Source organism: Amblyomma maculatum, chromosome 8 (genome assembly GCF_055883805.1).
Source record: "Amblyomma maculatum isolate TAMU_Amacu chromosome 8, ASM5588380v1, whole genome shotgun sequence".
In the NCBI taxonomy this organism is placed as follows: domain Eukaryota; kingdom Metazoa; phylum Arthropoda; class Arachnida; order Ixodida; family Ixodidae; genus Amblyomma; species Amblyomma maculatum.
The window spans coordinates 66,391,089-66,415,266 of record NC_139351.1 but is presented as its reverse complement, the minus strand read 5'-3'; the positions used below and the strand labels follow the sequence as shown (position 1 = coordinate 66,415,266).

The 24,178-nt window shown below is 47.2% G+C and overlaps 1 protein-coding gene across 1 annotated transcript; it reads left to right on the top strand.

Annotated features, from left to right (window-relative positions):
- Nucleotides 1-6,523: 6,523 nt before the first annotated feature.
- LOC146181344 (uncharacterized) lies at nucleotides 6,524-23,168 on the top strand. The gene is made up of 3 exons (XM_084577880.1): nucleotides 6,524-6,633; nucleotides 13,215-13,365; nucleotides 22,811-23,168. The coding sequence occupies exons 1-3, from the start codon at nucleotides 6,581-6,583 to the stop codon at nucleotides 23,090-23,092; spliced, it is 486 nt and encodes a 161-aa protein (XP_084434006.1). The 5' UTR covers nucleotides 6,524-6,580; the 3' UTR covers nucleotides 23,093-23,168.
- Nucleotides 23,169-24,178: the final 1,010 nt, after the last annotated feature.

Genomic DNA, 24,178 nt, shown 5'->3' with positions numbered 1-24,178 from the left:
CGTTTGTTACTTACGCATATAACACCGCGGCACAGACCACTACTGTATTCTCTCCATTCTTTCTCCTTTACGGGCGCGAGCCACCCTGTACCATGGACACACTTTTTCCCTACCGCCCTGACGTTTCCGAATCTTCCCCGCTATCCGATGCCGTCACATACGCAGAAGAATGCCGTCAACTCGCCCGCTCTCTCACAACAGAAAATCAGTGGCAACAAAAATACCTCCGTGATACCGGCGAAGCTTCGTCATATCTCCCGAACTCTCTGGTGTGGCTCTGGGTGCCCTCCACAATCCCTGGCCTTTCAAAGAAATTTCTTGTTCGCTACCACGGACCATATAGGGTCCTCCAGCAAACATCTGCAGTCAACTACGTAGTTGAGCCCGTCACGCCCTCTGCGGACTTGCGTCGCCGTGGTCGTGAAACAGTTCACGTGAACCGATTGAAGCCATTCTATGACCCCGCTGTGCTTTCCGCGCCATAAGTCGCCAGGATGGCTCCTTTTTTACCCGGGGGGGAAATGTACTGTGATAGTCAGCACTTCAGCCATCGACATGCACCAGTGCGTTGTGCGACGAAGACAAAGAAGAAGTACGCTGGGCTCGCCGTTGCAAGGTCCTCTCCTCACAGCTCTCCATCCGAGCGTCAATAAACGCCCTATTACAGAAGTAACGTAATAGTCGGAAAATTGTCTCTATCACCTACCTGAGTGTTACCTCGCTGCCCGATGCTCAATGCTGTACTGATGTCGCCATGCAGAGGTATAGAAAATGGAATAACAGCCGTGACCCTGATGAGGAATGGGGTGAAAAATCGTTACCACTGCATTGCGCGGCCTATCCGTTCGTTCGAAGCAGGCATGCGTTTGATACTGGACCTGCGAATTTCGGGTGCGTTTTGAAACATAAAAATTCGGTACTCTCCGCGGTCGGTTTGATTTGTTGGCAGTCGATATGGATGCGTTTGCCTTCTTGCACGCACGTGAACACCTGGTATTTTAGTGATGTTAAACCTTCATTGTTATCAGTAACGTAGGGAGGATGGGGAATCAGATGACTCTACTACAGCCATCAGGGTTCTAGCCCTACCGCTTCTTGAATGGCAGGAATACAGCTGCGTATCAGTGCCTCCAAAAAAAGAGTTTATAACATCTATAAACATTGGTTATAACTGGCTGAAAGTTCTTTTATAGACATTTTGGTTGCTGGTCGAAAATTTTAGGTTACCATCATATTTGTTCAGTATAAAACGTTTTAAAACTCAGTAAAACTGCGGAATAATTTTAGGTCTTTTAAACTGATTTCCCGTGTTTTGTTCAGTGTTTCTAATTTTGAAACCACTACCTCGAACACAGAATTTTTCACGTCAGAAATTGGATCGCCAGTGTTTTCGTCTTGCGATTATCCCGCTGCGCACGAATACCACGTCAAGCTTAATTATACCCCTCACGCTATCGATCCCAGGCTTCGTCTTTGGCGTCGAAGAAGAAGAAACCCGAAGTGGCTCATGCGGAAACCACAACATCCTCCAAGTTCACCGCCGAAGAGAGCATTGAAAAGGACGCTACATCCGATGATGCCAACTACCTCGCAGTGTCGGTGAGCCCGCTAAAGCACGTTTTAAATATCAGCACCGATCTATGACGTGAGCAAGTAGCGGTGGCGCTGCTGTCTTCAGGCTGTGCCGACTGGTAGTGCGAAGCTTAGCGTCCCTAGGTGCATATGCGACCAAATGTTTTCAATGTAGTTTGCTCATTTCACATTGCGCCTATGATTTCGTCACTAGATGCAAAACGACCATGTAACTAAGTCTTAAAGTATGAAATCTTGGTACAAAGCAGCACTATTCTTAAAACGCCGGGAAGCGTTGGGGGTTACGATCCGTACGAGTCGGGAGCGCTAGCAATGGAGACAGATGTAAAGGAAGCTTACAAACCCTTCCCACATCAGAGTGCACAAATCAAGGGAACCAGCAGGTAAAAGTTGTTGAGTGCTTTGAAGAAGAACATTATAGGGGAAACAGGCTCCGCCTTTAGTTACATAACGCTATAGCGTAGGCCTAAAGAAAGTGCATAAAGAAAGTAACAAAATTCCCATAAAGAGAGGTGTTAGGCAAGGAGACACAATCTCCCCAGTACTATTCACAGCTTGTTTAGAGGAAGTATTCAGAGACTTGGAATGGGAGCAGTTAGGGATAAGGCTAGATGGAGAATACCTCAGTAATCTGCGATTTGCTGATGACATTGCCTTGCTAAGCAACTCGGGAGATGAACTGCAAATAATGATTGATGACCTAGACAGGAAAAGTAGAAAGGTAGGCTTGAAAATCAATATGCAGAAGACTAAGGTAATGTTCAACAGCCTCGGGAAGGAACAGGAGTTTACATTAGGTAGCGAAATACTGGAAGTAGTAGGTGAATATATCTACTTAGGACAGGTAGTAACCGCAGATCCGGACCATGAAAAGGAAATAACAAGAAGAATAAGATTGGGATGGAGCGCATTTGGCAAGCACTCGCAGATTATGACTAGCAGCTTACCGGTATCGCTCAAGAGGAAAGTATACAACAGTTGCATCTTGCCTGTACTCACCTATGGGGCTGAAACGTGGAGGCTAACCAAGAGAGTTCTACTTAAGTTGAGGACAACCCAGAGGGCTATGGAACGAAAAATGGTAGGGGTAACATTAAGAGATAGAAAGCGTGCAGAGTGGGTCAGAGAAATAACTCAAGTTAACGACATTCTAGTGGAAATTAAGAAGAAGAAATGGACATGGGCAGGACATGTAGTGCGAAGAGAGGATAACCGATGGTCGCTGAGGGTAACAAACTGGATTCCAAGGGAAGGAAAGCGTAGCAGGGGGCGGCAGAAAGTTAGGTGGGCGGATGAGATTAAGAAGTTCGCAGGGGTCAAGTGGATGCAGCTAGCACAGAACCGGGTTAAGTGGAGAGATATGGGAGAGGCCTTCGCCCTGCATTGGGTATAATCAGGCTGATGATGATGATGATGATGATGATGATGATGATGATGATGATGATGATAGCGTAGGCCACCAGTCCGCATTTATTTAAGCCCTCCTTTTGACCAAGCCGTATGAACATGCCTATGTGGTCTAGGGGTAACGTGAATGCAAGGGTCTGGACATTGAAATTCTGATATCACCTTTCCTTATCGATGGAAACGCCCGAGTTGGCAGTTCCTGCCAACCGTAATGTCAGGCAGCCGTACGTCATTTAATCCTCGCGTTAAAATTGTGACGAAGTATGCTACGTCCGACTACTGGGCCGTAGTACCCGGCTTCGAACATGACAGGCATCACTGCCTTTCGGTGAAGGCGAAACGGAGAGGCGTTCATGGGCTGTGCGATGCGTTTTTTTTAAAAAAACTACGGAACTGTGTCAAAAAAAACGACAAAATATCCTGTTGTTCTGTCATAACAATCAGATTGTTCTGTAGTTCTTCTGTAGTATATTTCTGTTGTCTGTAGTTCTGTAGCACTTTTCTGTTGTAACTGCAGAAATTTCTGATGTTACTACAGAATGTTCTGTTGTCGCAACAGGTTTCCCGTCAAAAACCGCACAGAAATTCTGTCGTAACATCAGAAAATTTTCTGTAGTTTTTTCCTACTGGGCTGGCTTTTACACATTCTATTTCTCCAAAACAAAATCAACAAAAATCACCCATAACGCTATTTACATAAGACACTGTCTTGATCAGCCAGCATGGAACGGGATTCATCACAATAAAATTCACGCATACACAACAAAGGCATGCACAACAAAGCTCAGGGTCACTAGAAAGGTTCCGCAGAAGCTTTCTGAATTGCCAAAAATCTGTCTTCAAACACGCACTGATATCGCACAGCAGAATGCATTTTGTGCTGTGCGAAGTCAGTGCACTTTAAAGATCACTAGGGGGTCGAAATTGCTCCGAGTGATTGAGTGAGTGAGTGAACTTTATTAACTGCTCGGGGATCTTTTTCTTCGCCTGTTCAGCCGAGGCTGACGAGCGGTTGGCGCCCCCCAGTCCAGGACACCACTGCCTTTCGCCAGTTTGCGAGCTTTTGTGACCAGGTAGAGCTGAGCCTCCGGGTCAGAGCTGGCCAGGCAGAGACATTAGTCTGCCAACCAAGATCCGTATAACTCGTGCTATGGTCTTTCCAGTTGTGATGTATGGATGCGAGAGTTGGACTGTGAAAAAGACTGACCGCCGAAGAATTGACGCGTTTGAATTGTGGTGCTGGCGAAGACTCTTGAGAGTTCCTTGGACTGCCAGAAGATCAAATCAGTCAATATTGTCGACCATAAACCCTGACTGCTCATTGGAGGGTCAAATTCTAAAGTTAAAGCTCAGCTACTTTGGTCATCTGATGAGAAGAGAGGAGTCGCTGGAGTAAGATTTGATGTTGGGAAAGGTTGAGTGTTGCCGGAGAAGGGGTAGGCAGCGAACGCGATGGTTAGATGGCATCCTCGAGGCACTGCAGATGAAGTTATGTGATGTTAGGAAGATGGTGAGAGACCGGAAAGCGTGGCGACATGGTTCATAGGGTCACGAAGAGTCGGACACGACTGAACTGAACTGAACTTGGATGATAATGCTCGGTAATATCCTTATAGCTGACTAGCCTGTCCCTGCTCGGAGTATAGTGAGGGTCAAAGCCAAAATTTTAAATTTTAGCCCTGACTTCTGTTTCTTCGTGGGTCTATCCAAGTCCGTGGTAGTCTGGGAGTGGTTCAGGGACAAGAGTTCCCACATAGCGTGCCTGTATTCCTTTAAGGAGTTCCGTCTGCGTCCCATCATAGAAATTGTGTATACACAACTGAAGTGCATATTGTGAAGTACATGCCCGTTATTTTTTGGTGGCTATGATTAATTATGTTTCCATTTGTTGGCCTCGTTTCCTCATCCAGCGCGGTGAAGCGCGCATCGATCTCTCACCGAACTTGAGAGGGAACGCATTTAGTGGCGCCCTGATATCCGCAAATTCTGCAGCTATCTCCTCATGGAAGACATCAGGTTTCTGCTCTAGTTTCTGGTCGACTATTCTACTGACATCCTTTAACGTTATGTGTCGATCCTTTTGGTCTTCCGCCTTTCTCTTCGCTGAAGGTGGGGCATCCTCTCTTCTTTCGTGCTTTGCTTTAGCGCTGGGCCTAACCTGCCTTCCTACGGCGCTCTGTTGCTCTGATGCATTAGGATTTTCAATTTTTTTTTCTCTGAGTAGCCTGTCTGCCAACTTTTGAAAAAAGAAACTGCGAAGTTTTTCTCTTCTCGAAGACGTCTAAATACACAAATAACGGCATACAACTGAAGGCACAGATGCCCTCGGTTCATAGCCCTGTCGCAGGCTAGCCTCCAGCTTGCCTAGAAAATGGATGCTAAAAGGGAAGCGATACGGTGTGACGCCACTCTGGACGATCGCGTCGATCCCGGCCGCGGCGGCAACAAGGCGCCCGCGTGCCGTGTGATTGATTGATTGATTGAACGCCTTTATTGAATGGGAAGGCTCATGGCCATTGATGGGAGTAGAGGGGAATAGGCAGAATATTAATTGTTTTCACAGGTCGTCACTCAAATCATATTGCTCTGACCAGGCCACTACGGGAGTCATAATTGGCAAATATCATCTCTGTGTTAGCATCAGTTGTTAGAAGGGAACGGTAGTTCAGGCGGTAGGGTTCGATCTCGGAGCGTCCAGTAGAAAAAGCAGGGCAATCCCAGAGTAGATGAGATATGCCGCCCCACGTTAGAGTCGTACAAACCAACCAATAATAATCGGTTTACAGGAAAGGAAAGGCAGTGTTTATCGCAGGTTTTCTGTAGACACCTGAGCCGCGCCGTAAGGGAAGGGAGGAAGGTGGAAGCAAAAGCGGGAAGAGAGAAAGAGGAGCCGTAGTGGAGGGCTGCGGAGTAATTTCCACCATCTGGGGATATCCTCACCTCACGTGGTAACCGGAAATACAAGTCCTGCTTACCAGTATATTTCTACGGGTCGAGCTCCATGCTAATACCCTGATATGTTTAGCTGTATTTCAATAGTTTTTAATGACATCTCATACACCGTAATCTGATGCAGAACGTTTATGGTTACTCTAGAATACAGGATGACATCGTATTTATTTTTATGGACGCTAACCCTAATGTTGCATTCCTGGTGTGCTGCGGCGTACGCGAACGCCTATCTGTTTCTAGACATGGTGTTGATCCATAATGGTAAGCGCGTCATAGAGCCCACCATTTTTTGAGGACTTAAAATTCACACAAAACGAGGACCAAAATGTTTATTTTTAATGACTTGCATATATGCGTGTTACTTAAAATCGCCATTTAAAACCAGTAAAATGAGCCGTACAATGCCATATATTTACCATATCTATTTATCTATCTATACCAGTGGGACTGCATAACTGTGCGTTTTACAAGGTTTATTTCCAGTTCTAGATAAGGAGGCAACACTCCGGATGCTTTCATGTCATTGGAGCTGTTCTTTTGTTCGTTGTTGTTATGCAGAAGCGCCGTACTTCCACTCGGCCCCTTTTTACAAGACGGAAGGCGGCTAAAGCAAGAAGAAGAAGACTGCATGCGCAGCAAGAACCCGCAAAGAAGCAGCAACCGCTTAAGCATCGCCAGCTGGTAAGCAGCATGCAGCGTTGCTGCATTCGCAACGTGAGTGATGGTATGAATAACAGCCGCTTTTGGTGCTTTTACCGTGGAAGCTGCTCTTCAGAATGACGAGAACCCTGCCACAGTTGGGACGTAAGCTGTAACGGCACTCGTTGGTCAAATATTTAGGGGAATCCCCCAAGGTGGAGCAGATTTGTAATAAGGGAGTAATTAATCATTGCATCCACCCAAGCGCAGCCATACGGCTACAAAGGAAAGCTATACAGCTTTCTCAGAAACTTCGTAGTTAAAGAAAAATTCGTCCTCATCCGGGAATCGCCGGCCACTGATTTTTATTTGTTGTAGGCCGTCGTTGCACCCGCCAACGCTTCGGTGGTGGTAAACCGGCGCGTCTTTTTCTCCTTCTTTTTTTTCTTGTCTATTTTCTCTTCTGTCCGCACGAGGCAGCGGAGGTGGCTCAGCTACAGAGCCAGTAGCAGGCCCGTGAATTTTCTTTTATTTCTTCCTACAGCCACAACAACAACATCTAGTGTCCGTACATATTTCTTTGGCAGGGAGATGATCGATTCACCTATTCTGTGCCTATAAGGGTGGTCTCAAAGGAGAAGTTGGTTTGGATCAGCTGCTTGGAAACGTCAAGGTGTCAGCGTCACGGCTGATAGCAGCATATGGCACACATACGGTGTGAAGTCTGCACGTAATATATATATATATATATATATATATATATATATATATATAATTTTTTTTTTTTGGGGGGGGGGGGGGTCAGATTATGCGATGTTTACTGCTACATATGTCCCGAATGCTGCCGTCAGGAATACGCCGACTTTAAATCTTCAAAGTTGTCTTTTTTGCGATATTTGCAGCAATATGTCTTCCGAATATTGCCTGCAATGAGTCATGTTCTCGGTTAAATTGGTTGAGAGTAACTTCTGTCTTTTAATTCGTTGCAGCCGCGCATTTATTTATGGCACCGTTGTTGCGCGATGTAAGCTGTCACTTTCGGCAGTTGAAGTACTGCTGTCTGCTTCTGTCGATGCTCGTCCAGCTTCCGCCTGACGAAGCCACTCAAGTTGAAAAATGAATAATAGGTCTACTGGAGACCAGTCTTCGTTGCCTAACCTGTCAACCAGCCCGAAAAACTGATATCGTCCACAGCGTATTTTTTAAAACATTATCCTTTTATCGGCTATATATCTTCATGTTGCGCTAGCCATGAAAAAAAGTGTTGCAGTTTTCTTTCTTTTTCATCGCTTCATGAGAGAGCAAGCACAAACTACACCTGCAGAACTATTGACGGCATCATTGTCACTCATGCGACTTCCAGCAGCTAATGGTTGATATTTGAAGAGGTAGCTGTGCCAAATAATAAAGTTAGCTAACAGCCAACATGACTAAAGTCTCCGCGCTGTGAACATTCAAACTCTCGCGACCGAGTCTTGGACATCTGACAAAATTATTCTGTTTTGCTCAGCAGCCACCACGAGCTGTATGACTGCTTAACACTCAAATTCAGCACTGGAAGTGTGAGTGTTTGGTACACTGCAATTGGAGTTTGAAATACCCCAGTGATTTGCTTGGCCATCGGAATTGCTGATTTGTGAAGAGGAATCATTGAATAGTCCAGGCTATAGTGAACTAGATCAGTTATAGTGAACTGTAAACTATTAGCAGGTACCGTTTGTCATGATTATTATGTCTGCGGGAAACCTCTGGGGTATCTAGTTTTCTATATGTTCGAAGTAATATCTCCATTGAGCTAGGCAGATCAACAGTATCTCTTGCTGGGCTAGTGTTTTTCCTTTGAGCTAGGCAGAGCTCGCTACTGAGGCCATCAAATGGCGCTAGTTGCACAATGACCGGAAATGCTGGTCATTTATCTACAAAAATCTTGTGTTTTGTTCAGTACAAGAACGAAATTGACTTCCTTCCGTCTCTGCGCAACATGATGGTTCAAATGCACATCACATGCACTGGCACCAGAACTCCTTAATTAATACCATGTATTGCAAGGAAATTGACGACATGTTATTTCTCAGAATTGAAGCTTAATATGATGTAGAATATCTATCCCAACCTTCACCCCCACCCCCATACCCTCACCCCCACCCTTAACCGCTCCCCCACCCTACATCCATGAAGCAACTTAGTTCTGCCGCAAGGTAAACGCCTACCGTAAGCAGAAATAAAGACGTAATAATAAAAAAAAGGAACAACAATAACCTGTCTTACGGTAACCGCCTCGGATTTATCTGCACTCGCGCATTATGGGAGTGTTGACTATACGGACATGCCCATTTCTGTCCTCTTCGTTCGGCTGAAGCCAGAAGCGCAGAAATGATGGCTGGGCAGGAACACGTGACCAGTGTTACGTGCCTAGGCCATATCGGCTGCAACTGCTTGGTACGTTTTATCTGCGACTACGATGCAAAAGTATTTGCTACAAAGTCTGTGCGAAAGACGCGATTTGTCATGAAGAGTTCCACAACAGATACGCAACTGCGTGTGATACAAATGCGTTAGAAGCTTCTAGGCAGGTAACTCGTGATCTGAGACGGCCGCTGAAGAGGTTCTGACGGTTTTTGTGGTACACGCGAATGCGCTTATTGTGACGCCCGTATGGTGAGTTCCGGTTAGGTGGATACTTCCGGAATATGGGATTTGCTGTCGGTTCTGGAAGAGGCACGGTATATGTCACTGGTTCACAACATGCTTTAACTGTGGGGACATCAATGGTGTAAAGAAAGAAGAATGAATGTATTCTGGCACTGGTTCCTTTTCTCTTTATTTATTTTGGCTCGAAAAGATCCTATTGTCGCAAATGCTGCGACAAATGGCAGTATTCGTGCCTATCTAGGGCACCAGCACCAAACGCAAGTGTGCACTTTGCAAAAACAAAAACACTACAGGGTGTAAATTTTTTTCACTCATTAAGAAATCAGCAGAAAGAAATATTTCCAGTCGTTTTCGCAAGGTATGGAAAACAAAAGAAGCCTGAAGTACATCCGGACGTTATTCCCTACAACAGTCAGGAAAATATATCTTATATTCTGATTTGAACTTGAATCCGATTTTAGAGTTTTCGACTTTCCCCCAATGCTAGCTTGATAGCAAGTTTTGTTCATTATTTAATGGTTACTGTGTTATGCAGCCAAAGGCAGAATGTGGTCCGCCTCTTTTCACTCTGTGCCCTCGGTCTCGGCGCGAGTACTACTACCAGCCCCGGGGAGACACCTGCACCCTGGCCAGATGGCCAGCAGAACAGGGGGAAGCTTCACTGTCACTCTGCAACCGGAGCCCCAACCGATTTGGCACCCTAGACAGCTGTCGCCGGAGCTGCATGACTTCAGTCATTCCGGCCCAGCGCTGCTTCGACAAACCGCTCTTTGTCGGATGTTCGAGGTTAGTGCGCCTCTCGAGCGCACGCATGGTTTATAGCGTAAGTCACAACTGTTGCTAGGCACCCTCGATTCAGTATACAGTAAAATTTGTCAGTATTCACTCTGTATTCTATATCTTATCAGGTGTTATCATTTAAAGGGCCTCTGAGAGGGTACTTGCAGTATTGTAATGCAAGTATTTTTAGGCGTCTTTGTCGGTACTCGAATAAAATTTAAAATCTTTTCGTGGGCTTGTAATATGTAAATTATTTTAAAAATACGCTTTTGGCAACATCTCGTAAATGATTAGGGCGACACCTCACCACGCGCTCCTTCCCTAATGACGTCATCGGGGCTTGTTGTGTGCGCCCGTCCCCTGGGATATCCCAAGTGGCGCAGACAGGGCGTGGTGGGGCACCGTCGCAACTTCTCTGCATTTTGTTTCTGCCATGTTGGTGTTCACCAAGTTGATGGGGGAGAGTAGGAGCATCATATTCCATTGCCGACATGGTCGATGCTGATAAGGCTGGCCTAAAGATTTTTGCTTCGCGGAGAGGACTGATTGGATACATTTTGCTCGTGGAACGTTTCCTAGTTTTAGTAAATATATTTTTATGCGCCCACTAATACTGTTGTATTCGCTGTTCTAAAAGCTATTCTGCCCTGTAAGCAGATTGTTTTTGGAAGGGTTTGCCTACCTTCATCGTTTCCTATCACGGTTGCGTTGCATTTGGCGTAGTTATTGGTTAATCACTGACGAACGCGGGCTCATAACAATTCCAGACCAAATTTTTCAATTTTGAGATTCCAAATTGACTTGAAAGCACCGGAGCTGAACTCTCCCGCGATTACCCTAGGAGTGTGGTTGCATATACGGCGGAAACATTTGTGCAGGGCACTTAACACTGAATACTTGCTGTTAGTGCGAAATCTGAAGTTGGGTAAAATGGATTAATGTTACATGAAAGATGGGTTAACGTAGATTAATGGTAAGAGGATGTTATGCTCAGCTGCTCACAAATTACCTTGAATATAGACAGTAATATGTGCCCGTAAACGGATGCACATAATCCACATGACAGATAAGCAAAGGTGTCCCTCAGGGAGGTATTTTTAGTCCACTTCACTTTAAATCATACATTAACGAAATTGTTGTTATTCAGCTAGGCGTAAAATTAATAAAATATGCATAGCATACTTGTGTTCTCTTTATCGTCAAATTCTCATACAGGGCTTATCAGCAGAGCAAAAGATTTCTTGACCCATCTGCCAAAATGGAGCCGGGGTAATACTTTAAAGGCAAACTCCAAATGATCACATGCAGTTACCAGAACAAAAGGTACGGGTATTCTAACCACACACAATATATTCAATAACTCAGATAATATAGAAGTTGTCAACTCAGTAAAATTACTCAGCGTATACTTCACAAACACATTGCAGTATGAAACTCACGTGGATTTTATACTTCAGAACTAAGACGCATTACAGGTATACTAAATCAAAACCGCTATTTAACGTCAGCTAAACTGACCATTTACGATTAACTCTTTTCTGACATGTCAACTACTCCCATCTTGTTTGGGGCACAACAGCAGCCTCTAATCTGTCCGAAATACTATTGATGCAAAAGAATATTAAGTGCTATTGCAAAGGTGCCCTACAATTCACGCCAGAATACCATTTGGAAAGTCATCATCTGTACAAACGAAACCTCTCACGTACTACTATTTTCCTCTAAACCAACATGCTCATAACGTGCTAATGAATACAGGAAGTTTAAGAGGGACCATTCAGAAATATAATACGCCCAGCCATGAAAAATGGCTCACCCCTGTCTCGAAGACCAATTATGGTTATCAAATAATTGCTACAATTTTGTAGCCACTAATAAATTTCTATCTAGAGGCCGACATAGACATTCATACATTATTACTATCGGAGCTCATCTGCTTTGCAATATTTATTGATTGAATTTTGCTGTTATAGTGTCATTATGTTTGTCTTTTTTTCTTTAATATGTTTCTCTGCTATCTGTCTGCTGATATGTAAAGGAGGTCAAAGACACCTCAAGCTGGGAACCAGCAGCTTTTACCTTGGCCCTATTCATTTGCTTGTAAATGGGCCTAAATAAATGAAATGAAATAGTTCACTGCCTAAATATATGATATAGGATCTCTGTGACCACATGACTGTTCTGATGACGAAGCGCCGATTTTTCGGCAATTTTTTCGTGAAGCCGCGGCCTTCGATTGCGTCGCTTATGGGGTATAATAAGGCTTCCATCTTAAAAACAATATCAAACGTCATGTGTCCGAAGGCTCGTCATAGACAGCATTCCGTCTTATTTCTCAAGCGAAGTTTCTGCTTAAAACAACTGTATAAGAAACGTCGCGTCTGGTTCTGTACAACCACAAAAACTCATGCCGGTAGTAACCAATCAAGGCTACTGCAAGAATTGCGTTCAATCGTTTGTGATAACTACATCAACAATCTGTCATCCTACTTACCAGGGTTTTTTGTACTTCACAGGGGCTTTCTTGCCTGTTTATTTCTTTATGCGTTCCATCTGAATGTGTTGCATTCTATGTAATATACCTAAGTACACAGGCATGAGCATTGTTCATCACCGGTATTACCTGTGCTCTTCATTTCTTTGTCGCCTTGCAAGGTAAAATGGATAGCATAGCTTTTTCTTCGATGCCCAAATATGTCCTAGGTTATAAAGGCATCATTGGCATTCTATTCGTCCACCTCAGCTTGATCATAGCCATGCCCATAATAAAAGCTACACAGAACTGTGCACGTGAACGAAAAAAACAAAATATTGACATTTTATTGCACTTTCAGATTTTGTGTAGCGTTTGGTACCTTTTCTGAAGTACTGCACTATATTGCCGTCGTTTTTTTCCCTAGTTCTGTTCTAACAGGGAACAGCACTATAACACATCATATTTTCAGGCTATTGAAAAAATTGCTCTTCTTACTACAAGTTTGTGATGAAAACCGTTGCATGAAATCTTGGCAAGTAACTGTTCTGTTTGTTTTGCTTTTCTACATTATGTAACAACATGGACAATTTTCTTATAGTCCTGGTGATGTCTTGCTGTGGATGCACAAGAATGAGATGTGATAAAGGGGAAAATTGAATATACACTGAAAATGCATTCTTTCGCGAACATTGAGCGTATCTGGTATGCTGTGCAGGCAGCTGATCATCTCTGCCTGGTGGTTCTTCAACGGTCGCCGCTGCCAGCCGTGGCACTTCCCGGAGGGCCGGTGTCCCGATCTTGGATTCGTGTTCCGCAGCCGGACAGAGTGCAGTCGGAAGTGCGGCCCTCGCCGTGCCCCCTGGAAGGTATGTTAGATCTTCCTCAGTACACCACTTCCGAGAGAGAGAGAGAAAAAGCGAGTATGGATGATCGGGTGAGACGCAGCTCCCCCTTTCACCGTCTATCTCCCCCCTAGACGTCTGCCGGAGTCAGTTGGCTTCCGGTGGCGGCCCGGACATGACGGATGACTTGCTTCTGGATTTGTTCTTCCTGGCTGTGAAAGGAGGATTCCCATGTGTCTACTTCCATGTATCCCGTTTAGCGCCGGGAAAGTATGTGGTTAAGTCTCGATTTTTGGACAGGGAATAGTCTGCTCGCGCTGGGATCCAGTGGGTGGGGCCTCGGGAGACCTCGTTGGCGATCTCGTTCCCTGTGAGTCCACATGGACGGATGCCCACATTACTTTAATTAGGTGGTTGGTTACGTTCTCCTTGCCTACTCGCAGAATTTAGCCGGCCTCTGGACACCTTACCGTTGTCATATGATTTGATTGCTATTTTAGTATCTGTGATGATTATTCTGCTTGATGGATTTGTGATTGCCAGGGCAATCGCCACCATCTCTGCCTCCTCTGGCGAAGGAAAGAAGCCAACAGTCGGCGAGGCCAAGTAAAGCATTGGGGATTGTACTTCATGTCTTTTTTTGTACTTTTTACGTTGATAATCATATAAATTAGTAATGTGAAATGTGGATTTAATAGCTCGTTTGAATGTCTAGCGTTGCCAGTAATTCGGGCACGGCAGGGTCGAACTGCCAGCCGCAGGGCACAGCTTCAGCACGAGAGATGGGCGCCGGAGACAAGCGATGGTGATGGCGATGCCGCAGCGTTTTTCGTTCTTTGTCTTCTTTACATTTCCCCCACGTGAAGAAGTCGCCATCCTGGCGACTCAGGGAGAAGAGACGACCAAAGGGTTGTAATATGGCTTGAGGCGGCTAACGTGGACAATCTCGCGGCCGCGACGGCGGTGGTCGGAAGAAGGTGTGACTGGCTCGATGACGTAGTTCACAGGGGATGTGTGTTCCAAGACGCGATAAGGTCCGTGGTATTTGGTGTCTAGTTTGTTGGTGGCAGGAACGCATAGCCAAACTAAGCTGTCGGTCTGGAACGAGGGAGCAGGGGTATCGGTATCATGCTGATCTTTGCGATAGTTTTGAGTGTTGGAGGTAAACGCGCGAGCTAGCTGACGGCATTCCTCGGCCTTCTGTACAATGTCTGACAAAGCACCGTACTCAGAGGCATCTGGATGGTATGGCAAAATTGTGTCCAGAGTACAAGATGGTTCACGGCCGTATAAGAGAAAGAAGGGCGAAAAACCAGTTGTTGCTTGGGTGGCAGTGTTGTACGCGAACGTTACGAATGGCAGTACTTGGTCCCAGTTGGAGCTTCCAGATTCAGATGTAACATACATTGCGAGCATGTCCCCAAGCGTACGGTTGAAGCGCTCCGTGAGGCCGTTTGTTTGTGGGTGGTACGCAGTTGTAGTCCGATGTATCGATTTACAAGACGACAGGAGCTCTTGGACTACTTCGGAAAGAAAGACACGACCTCTATCACTCAGTAGCTCGCGGGGGGCGCCATGTCGAAGAATGAAGTGGTGTAGAAGAAAATGGGCTACCTCTCGGGCTGTCGCCGCGGGAAGTGCAGCAGTCTCGGCGTAACGGGTCAGGTGGTCGCCGGCGACGATGACCCATCGATTACCAGCGGCACTGCATGGTAGCGGACCATAAAGGTCGATCCCACGCGATCAAACGGGCGAGCTGGACACGGTAAAGGCTGAAGAGGGCCAGCAGGGTGGCGAGAAATCTTGCGTTGTTGACAGGCGGTACAAGAGCGAATGTAGCGACGTACGAAATTGTACATTCCCCGCCAGTAGTACCTCTGACGAATTCGATCATAGGTTTTGAGAACGCCGGCATGAGCGCTTTGCGGGTCAGTGTGATGGTGGGCACAAACCTCGGAGCGGAGGTGGCGCGGAATGACAAGAAGCCACGTTCTGCCGTCTGAGTTGTAGTTCCTTCGGTAGAGAAGGCCGTCCCAAATGGCGAAATGAGAGGCCTGTCGGCGGAGTGCCCGAGGATACATAGCCGCGGAAGTAGTGCCAAGGATATCTAGCAGGTTAGAAACCCAAGGATCTTGTCGTTGCTCGAAAGGCATATCCTCAATGGTGAGTGCTGACAAGGATGCTTGAGGAGGGGACGATGAGTTAGGCGAGCGCACCGGTGACCGAGAAAGGGCGTCGGCGTCAGAGTGCTTGCGGCCAGAGCGGTACACTACACGGATGTCGTATTCCTGAAGTCTGAGAGCCCAGCGCCCGAGACGGCCAGACGGATCCTTGAGAGACGCGAGCCAGCAGAGGGCGTGATGATCTGTAACTACATCGAAGGAGTGGCCGTATAAGTAAGGGCGGAACTTCGTTACAGCCCACACGATTGCCAAGCACTCCTTTTCGGTAACGGAGTAGTTGGACTCGGCTTTGGTGAGAGCACGGCTTGCGTAGGCGACAACGTATTCGGAGAAGCCAGGCTTGCGCTGGGCGAGAACGGCGCCGAGGCCGACACCACTGGCATCGGTGTGAAGTTCTGTAGGTGCAGTAGGGTCGTAATTGCGAAGGATTGGCGGTGACGTCAGAACATTGCGCAGTGTCGCGAATGCATCATCGCAGGCTGGCGACCAAGAGGAGAGGTTAGGGGTGCCTTTCAAGAGCTGTGTAAGGGGGGCTATGATGGTTGCGAAATTCCGAACAAAACGACGAAAGTACGAGCAGAGGCCCACGAAGCTTCGCAGTTGTTTCAAAGTGGTCGGTTTCGGAAAGTCAGCGACGGCGCGCAGCTTCTCAGGATCAGGCAGAACTCCGTCTTTACACACAACATGTCCGAGTATTGTGAGCTGGCGGGCACCAAAGCGGCACTTTTTGAGGTTCAGTTGAAGACCGGCGCGGGTTAGGCAGGTGAAGACTTGGCGAAGTCGAGTCAGGTGGGTCGGGAAGTCGGTTGAAAAGACGACGATATCATCAAGGTAGCATAAACAGATGTTCCATTTCAGGCCGCGCAGTACAGTGTCCATCATTCTTTCAAATGTAGCTGGGGCGTTACAGAGTCCGAATGGCATAACATTAAATTCGTATAGTCCGTCTGGAGTAATAAAGGCGGTCTTAGGACGATCCGCCTCTGCCATGGGCACCTGCCAATACCCGAAGCGTAAATCGAGTGAGGAAAAGAATTCTGCGCCTTGCAAGCAGTCTAGGGCATCGTCGATTCGTGGGAGGGGGTACACATCACGACGAGGGATTTTGTTGAGACGGCGATAATCAACACAAAATCGTATGGAGCCAGCCTTCTTTTTAACTAGGACCACAGGAGACGACCATGGGCTACAGGATTCTCTAATTACTCCGCGTTGGAGCATGTCATCGACTTGTTGGGCAATAACACGGTAGAAGGTCAAGAAGTTGCTCGCGGTGGCGCGGCTCTAGACCGCTGTCCACAGAATGGTCAAAAAGGTCCCGCTGTAGCGGATCGGAAGCCACACGAGTTAGGGTCAAGGCGTCAACTTGGCAAACAGGGAATGACTCATCATCAAAGGCGAACAGAAGGTCCACGGGCTCGATGCGGCCAAGGCACTCCCCTTCGATCAACATAGCGGGAGACGCAAGAGGATTGGCTACCAGAAGTGTGCTAGCGCCGTTGTTCATGTCAAGGACGGCAAACGGCAGCGGTAAGTGGCGGCGGCGGCAGACAACGTTAGAGGGCGCAAAGAGGACTGTCGCGGCGGTGGTAAAAGAGGCAGCGAGGGAAACCAGAACAGCACTAACGGGTGGGATGGTTGTGTCATGAGCTACGAGGAGTTTGGTCGCAAAACGAGGACACGGTTCGTGGAGCAGGGCATCAGACGGTGCATCACTCGATTCAATGAGCTCTACTTGAGGACTGGCGCAGTCAATGATAGCATGATGCTGGGACAGGAAATCCCAGCCGAGAATGACGTCATGAGAACATGTGGGGAGAACGACGAATTCGATGATGTACAAGGCTGCAGCAATGACGACGCGAGCAGTGCAGATAGCTGTCGGCTGTATACTGTGAGCGGATGCGGTACGAAGCGATAGTCCCTCGAGAGGCGTAGTCACCTTTCGGATGGAGCGGCAGAGTTTTTGGCTGATAACTGATACAGCGGCACCGGTGTCGACGAGCGCAAGAGTATGAACACCTTCAACGATGACAGGAATAACATTCGCGGGATTAAGACGAGGACTTTGAATTTCTGTCGAATACGCAGTTCATGCCTCGCGAACTGCGGCGTTTAGTTTTCCGGCTGGGTAACGGGTCGTCGGCGCATTGGCGAAATGGAGCGGTGACGTGGTGATGGCGAACGACGAGGGAGGAAGTCCGGAGGATCGGGGGGTGCTGTTGGAGGACCCGATGGGACTGGGAACTGGGGGGCCAAATAAGGTGGCGCAGGCCGTGCAGCAAAGGCCATATTTATTCGGCGCCGGCAGTAGCGTGTAGTGTGTCCAGGGATGCCGCAGTGGTAGCAAATAGGCCTGTTGTCTGCAGTGCGCCATGGAGATGGTGTCTGACGCAAGGGGGGAGCAAAAGCTGTATGTCCGGACCGCATGGGGGGCGAAGCATAGGCATATGCTGGCTCAGGCGGTGGACTTGAAGTGACTTCGGCATACGTGCGACGCAATACTTGAGGAGGAGCCGGCGCGAATGCTGGAGCGTAGCTCAGTGGCGCAATGCCGGATGATGAAACTGTGGGCGTGAGTAACGGCAGTGAGGGTGCGACCGGAGCTGATTGAGGAACAGGATTAGGGAGGACTTCAGATACATGCTGCTGGATTGCATGGCGAAGCTTCGGAACAAGGCCAGTTTTTGACGACTCTTTAACATATGGCTGTAGGGACAATTGTCGCGCGACCTCCTGACGTACAAAAGCCTTGATGTCTTCAGAGAGGCTAGACGACTCCCTCTCCGCGGCTAATCCAGCGAGTGATGCATGAGGCTGGCTAATCAAAGCACGCTCCTTGCGGAGTTCGTCGTAGCTTTGACAGAGGTCGTAGATATCCTTGACCGTATTGGGGCCTTTGGCGATCAGCATGTTGAAAGCGTCGGCATCAATTCCTGTGAAGACATGACGTATCTTAACGGCCTCGGTCATGGTCGGGTCAACGCGGCGACACAAATCAACAATGTCCTCAATATAACTGGTGAACGTTTCACCGGGCAGCTGTAGTCGCGATCGAAGACGCTGTTCCGCGCGGAGTTTTCGGACGGCGGGGCGGCCAAAGACATCAGAAAATTTCGTCTTGAAATTCGCCCAGGTACTAAAGTCCGACTCGTGGTTTCTAAACCACAGATTAGCGACGTCGCTCAAGTAAAAGATGACATTGTTGAGCTTACGGTTGTCGTCCCAGTTATTGTGACGGCTGACACGTTCGTAAGTGGTCAGCCAATCGTCGACGTCGTCGTCGCTGCTTCCACTGAAGGTAGCGGGGTCCCGTTGACGAATCGCACCTGTGCAGGTGACGGGCGGAGGTAGGTGCAATGAAGTCGGCTCCGTCATTGGGGTAGTTAACGTTCTGCTGCGAAGTTCCAGGGCGAGATGGGTACAGGGAAGCTCAGATTGACCTCCACCAAGTGAAATGTGGATTTAATAGCTCGTTTGAATGTCTAGCGTTGCCAGTAATTCGGGCACGGCAGGGTCGAATTGCCAGCCGCAGGGCACAGCTTCAGCACGAGAGATGGGCGCCGGAGACAAGCGATGGTGATGGCGATGCGGCAGCGTTTTTCGTTCTTTGTCTTCTTTACAATGTAACGTAATATGTTTAGGGAAAAGATAATTAAACGCAAAGTAGAAGAAAAAAACAACGTGCCGATGGTAGGAACCCAAACCACGACCTCCGAATATCGCGTCCGGTGCTCTTCCAACTGAGCTACATCGGCCGCTGTCCCCCCTGCTACTTTTTTGGGTATTAATGTTGTCTGTATACGAACATTGAGAGAGTTCACCAGCGCCACCTTCAACCATAGCGGCAGACGTGGAACATCCTGTGTTACCGCCAGCGTCACGTAGAACGTGATCAAGAGCGAGGGCGAAAGCTGTGCTAGAACTCTCTTACGCTACCTATGGCTTCAAGACTGCCAGAACCGAGACCCCCGTAAGCTACAAGCAGATAAATGAAGGGGAAACGAGGGTGTTCCTTATAATACTGTTGTATTATAAGGAGTCTGTGGCATATTACACGTCACCTTAAAAATTGACCTTTCCGTCTTCCTCAGGCTCCTCGAATACTGAATCTGGCTTCACTATAAGCATTTTCGACCCCTTAAAGCTTGAAGGAATGAAAAATTGATTGTATTTGAATATTCTTTGCGTGGCGTTTTATTAATGTTATTTATGCATTACTCCAGTGAGGACCCTTTATCCTCATTCATGATGGAATGGGGAAAAGAAGGTAGGGATATTTCCGTGTATACTCTGGACCTGAACAATGGGATAACTTACCTGAAAGAAAATTATTGTACTTTTCTAGAGCATACTGATCGTTAAAAGGTAGAAGCCCCCAAAAATGAGAAAAAGGACTTATCGGAATAACTGCCTTTGAAATGATAGCCTGAAACTACGTAAGAAATTCCTTTTTCGAATCGTGCAGAAATGAATAATATCGGCCGTTAGTGTGAAGAGAAGTGTGCAAAGATTTTGCGGTGGCGACAAGTGCCGCAGTATTGCGAAAGTTGTAAAGAAGTAGATTAAGATGCACTTTTGTTTACATATGCTATTACATAGTGCTTGAACGATATAGTGCTTTGCTTCTGTCTTTATGCTCCGTATTTGTCTATGGAACTTTTCCATACAAACACACCTATAGGCATCGCTTGTACTCAGATGATAATGCAGGAAGTATTCTCCAATCCTCTGCTTCCTTCTCGACGCAATATCTTTGAGTGGTATTTTGCCCAGTTCGAAAAAAACTATGCAAAACTTTCTGTTGTTACGACGGAATTTCTGTGCAGTATTTGACGAGAAACCTGCAGTGACAACAGAACGTTCTGTATAGTAACATCAGAAAGTTCTGTAGTTACTACAGAAAACTCTACAAAACTACAGACAACAGAAATGTACTACAGAAAAACTACAAAACTACAAAAAAGTACTACAGAACTACAGATACATCGGACGTTACGACAGAACTACGGAATATTTTGTCGTATTTTTGACATGGTTCTTTAGTTTTTTTTTTTTCGACTGGCTTTGTGTTGACATTCGTTTCATCTTGGTTTGGCATTTTCAAATAAATTCCCCCCAAAAAACTACCTCTTTTCGGTAGCATGTCATCGTCACAAGCCCTGCTTTTCGTTTCGTTATCGGGTCGGGAACGGGGATGCATTAACGACTACCCTTGCTAGAATACGAACACAGGACGAGTCACTTTCATCGTTATGGTCGGGTATGGTGCTGGCCAACACTCTTAAGGGCAGGCAGGGTACACGCAACGTAATTAGATGAGAAAGTGGAAGATTGAACATGTGTCGCCTTATTTTCAGTCGGCAGGACACCGGACGCAAAATACAAAGGTTGTTCTTCCGGATTCCACCGTCACGTTTGATTGTTTTTCCGTCTACGTTTTGTGAGTTATCTTCGTGATTATATTGTTATTTCACGTAATAAACGTCATAAATATTTTTCTTTGCTTGGTGGCAGTGACTGTTGGCATTTTTAAAGGTGGCAGGAGCTGCTTCTTTAAAAGCTTGAGTGTTGTGCTGCGAGTTTAAATTTTTTTTGCATGTGTGCAGCTTAGCACACATCATAGCATTCTCAATAAAATTGTAGTGGGTGTGCACTGAATGCGTGTTGAATATCCTCGTGCAGAAAGTGATGAGGCAGAGATTTTCACTAACGAGCCATATAAAGTTGTCCGTTCAAAAATTACAAGGTGTGTCGACGACGAGGATAGGAACGTGGTCTGTTCCTTGCTTAGCGGGAAACGTGTTGCTGTTGTGCTCGGACCTCGAAGGACGCCGTACCAGAGAATACGTGGATCGAGTGATGACTGCATGTGGACCACGCTGATAATGTCTTTAAGATGCCTATCGGAGTCTTTCAGATCATTTGCCCCACAGGGGTGGTGCAGTGGTTACGGCGTTCGACTACTGTTCCCAAGGACGCGGGATCGAATACCTGCCTCGGCGGCAGCTTTTCGATGGAGGCGAAAAGCAAAGCGCCCGTGTGCTGTGCGATGTCAGTGCACGTTAAAGAACCCCAGGTGGTCGAATTTTCCAAATCTCATAGCCTGAGTTGCTTTGGGACGTTAAACCCCACAAACCAAACCAAACCTTTCAGATCACATTGATGGGTCTAGGAATCAAAATGTAATGGCGAGACCAGTTTTACAACAGTGATTATTTTTAATTTTTTAATTGGTTCACAGCAAAGTAAAGGCGCAGTATCTGTCACACGCGCTGTGGACACCTGAACCGCTTTGATTCATTTACAGGAAGGGAGAGGCACGGTAACTGTCCCACTTGTTTTCTGTGGACACCTCAACCGCGCTGTTAGGGAAATGAGGAAGGTGGGAGTGAAAGTGGAAAGAGAGAAAGAGGAGCCGTAGTGAAGGGCTACGGAGTAATTTCGACCACCTGGGGATCTTTAACGTGCGCTGACATCGCACAGCACACGGACGCCTCTTCGTTTCGCCTCCATCGAAACGCAGCCGCCGAGGCCGGGATCGAACCCCGGAACTCCGGCACAGTAGTCGGGCGTCTTACCACTGCACCACCCCGGCGGGGCAAACCGCGCCGCCAGGAAAGGAAGGTGGGAATGAGAGTGGAAAAAGAGAAAGACGAGCTGTAATGGAGGGCTACGGAGTAATTTCGACCACGTGGGGATCTTTAACGCGCGCTGCCATCGTACAGCACACGGACGCCGCTTCGTTTCGCCTCCATCGAAACGATATTCTAGCCACTGTAACAGTGATGTCTCTAAGCGATTAAAATGTGTGTTTCGAATTGTTCAACACATAGCGCTAATTGACTACCAATTGTAAAAGTAAATACGCTGCATACTGGCGCACCTTTCCATGAGACGCCCTTTACTTCATTCATTGATTCATAAACCTGTCCGAAATCAACATGGTTACATCTGGGGCCATGAGAGGGCGTTAGCTGACTCTCGTGCATTGCCATTTTTGTCCTCAGCCACTCGTTTCCATTCACTCCTGTCTGCGAGGGCTCATTAGCATGACGTTCGCACCCGCTCAGTGTCTCTATAGTGCCTAGAATATACTATAGTGTCTCACAGTGTCTCCCACTCAGGTACATTCACAGCTTACAGGGTGTCATATTCATGGACGCTCACTTACACTTGTAGTGTAGCTCCATGCGCAACACCTTTAAAGACGTTTGCACAACGTGCTTTAGTGGAAGGCTAAATGATGCAATCGCATGTGACCATGTCGACCTCTGCACTCGCAGCCTCCAGCCAGCTGCCGCATGCCATCGGGGCGCGCCTGCGGACACCAGCAGCTGCGCTTCCCCTACTTCGCCGAGGTGTCCCGTAAAGGCCGCGTGCGGTGCCGGCTGACCTCGGCGGACAGCCTGTTGAACTCCCCTCGGTGCCTGGTTGGGGCCAACCGACACCTCAGCCTCAGCCTGTGCAGCACGAGCTGCGTTCGAGGCCAACGCAGAATTCGTACGCGCGTGCCGTGGAGGCTCAACGACGTCGGGACCCCACGCACCAGCTCGCGGTCCCAGTGAAGCCTCCCTAAATGAATGACGAAAGAAGAGTCCAGGGATACGGGCGAGCAACTTCGTAACAGTATATTATTCACGAAAAAAGGGAATGTTTTCCTCTTGGAGTTACTGGCCTTACGGGGCTGTGTTCACCCTCATCACGTATGTTAAGCGACGTTATGAGGAGAATGCCATCATTTAGCACAGTCTGAAGAACACAAAACACAGCCTTCGTTTCATATATACGGCGTGCCATCAAACCCCATATAACTAACTAACATATATGGGCGTGATTCATCCTAAGTAAACCTTTTGAATGGTTTGCAGGGACATAGTACCACACACAAAAATCCAGTTACCCACCACGTTTACTGGCTTTTTGTGTGTGACTATGCCCCTGCATACTATTAAGATGATTTACTTACAAGCACTAGCCATTCTGTTCCGAAGATTACAGATACACTCAATTCTTAGTCACTCCAGTCTATCACTAATAGCTAACGGGGAATACGACCCCGCATGTCCAAACTGCAACAACGGAGAGCTCGCCACTCAGGCGGATGTTAAAATAACCCTCCCCTAAGGGGCCCTCCTGCCAGCTCCCTCTGCGGATAGCTGGGATCCACTCCTCACCAATCCTGACAAGAACATACAACGTGCACTTATTTCGTGGGCCCAGGATATCGCCCTCACCTGGGGCCTCACTTGACCCACCTGCCCTAATTCACGACATCTGGGGCAAATAAAGTTTCTCTCTCTCTCTCTCACACACAAAAAAATAACGTTACTGTACGTGACAGACGGGCCCCGGAATACCATGTAAGAGCGACAAGAAAATTAATGCCGTTGAGTGTGAACATAATTAACAAATATTTAGAAGTTATACCCATTTTTCTACACTACAAAGCTCTACTAGCCAGGAAAACTTAAAATCGGAAGATATGACACTCCATTGGTAAACATAGATAACCATAACAAGCTCAGCCAGGGAAACGTAGCTCTCACTACGTGTATCCTGGCATAGCTGAGGAAACCGACTGCCATTTTTTTTGCGGGGGTGGGGGGGGGGGGGGAGGAGGGTACGTTTAGCATTGCATTCGGCCTGATTCC

Bases quoted from the DNA above. Each gene is read 5' to 3' on its own strand.
- LOC146181344 (XM_084577880.1), top strand. From the start codon at position 6,581: ATGCGCAGCAAGAACCCGCAAAGAAGCAGCAACCGCTTAAGCATCGCC. The intron at 6,634-13,214 runs GTAAGCAGCATG...TATGCTGTGCAG, and splicing joins CGCTTAAGCATCGCCAGCTG to GCAGCTGATCATCTCTGCCT. The intron at 13,366-22,810 runs GTATGTTAGATC...CTGCACTCGCAG, and splicing joins CTCGCCGTGCCCCCTGGAAG to CCTCCAGCCAGCTGCCGCAT.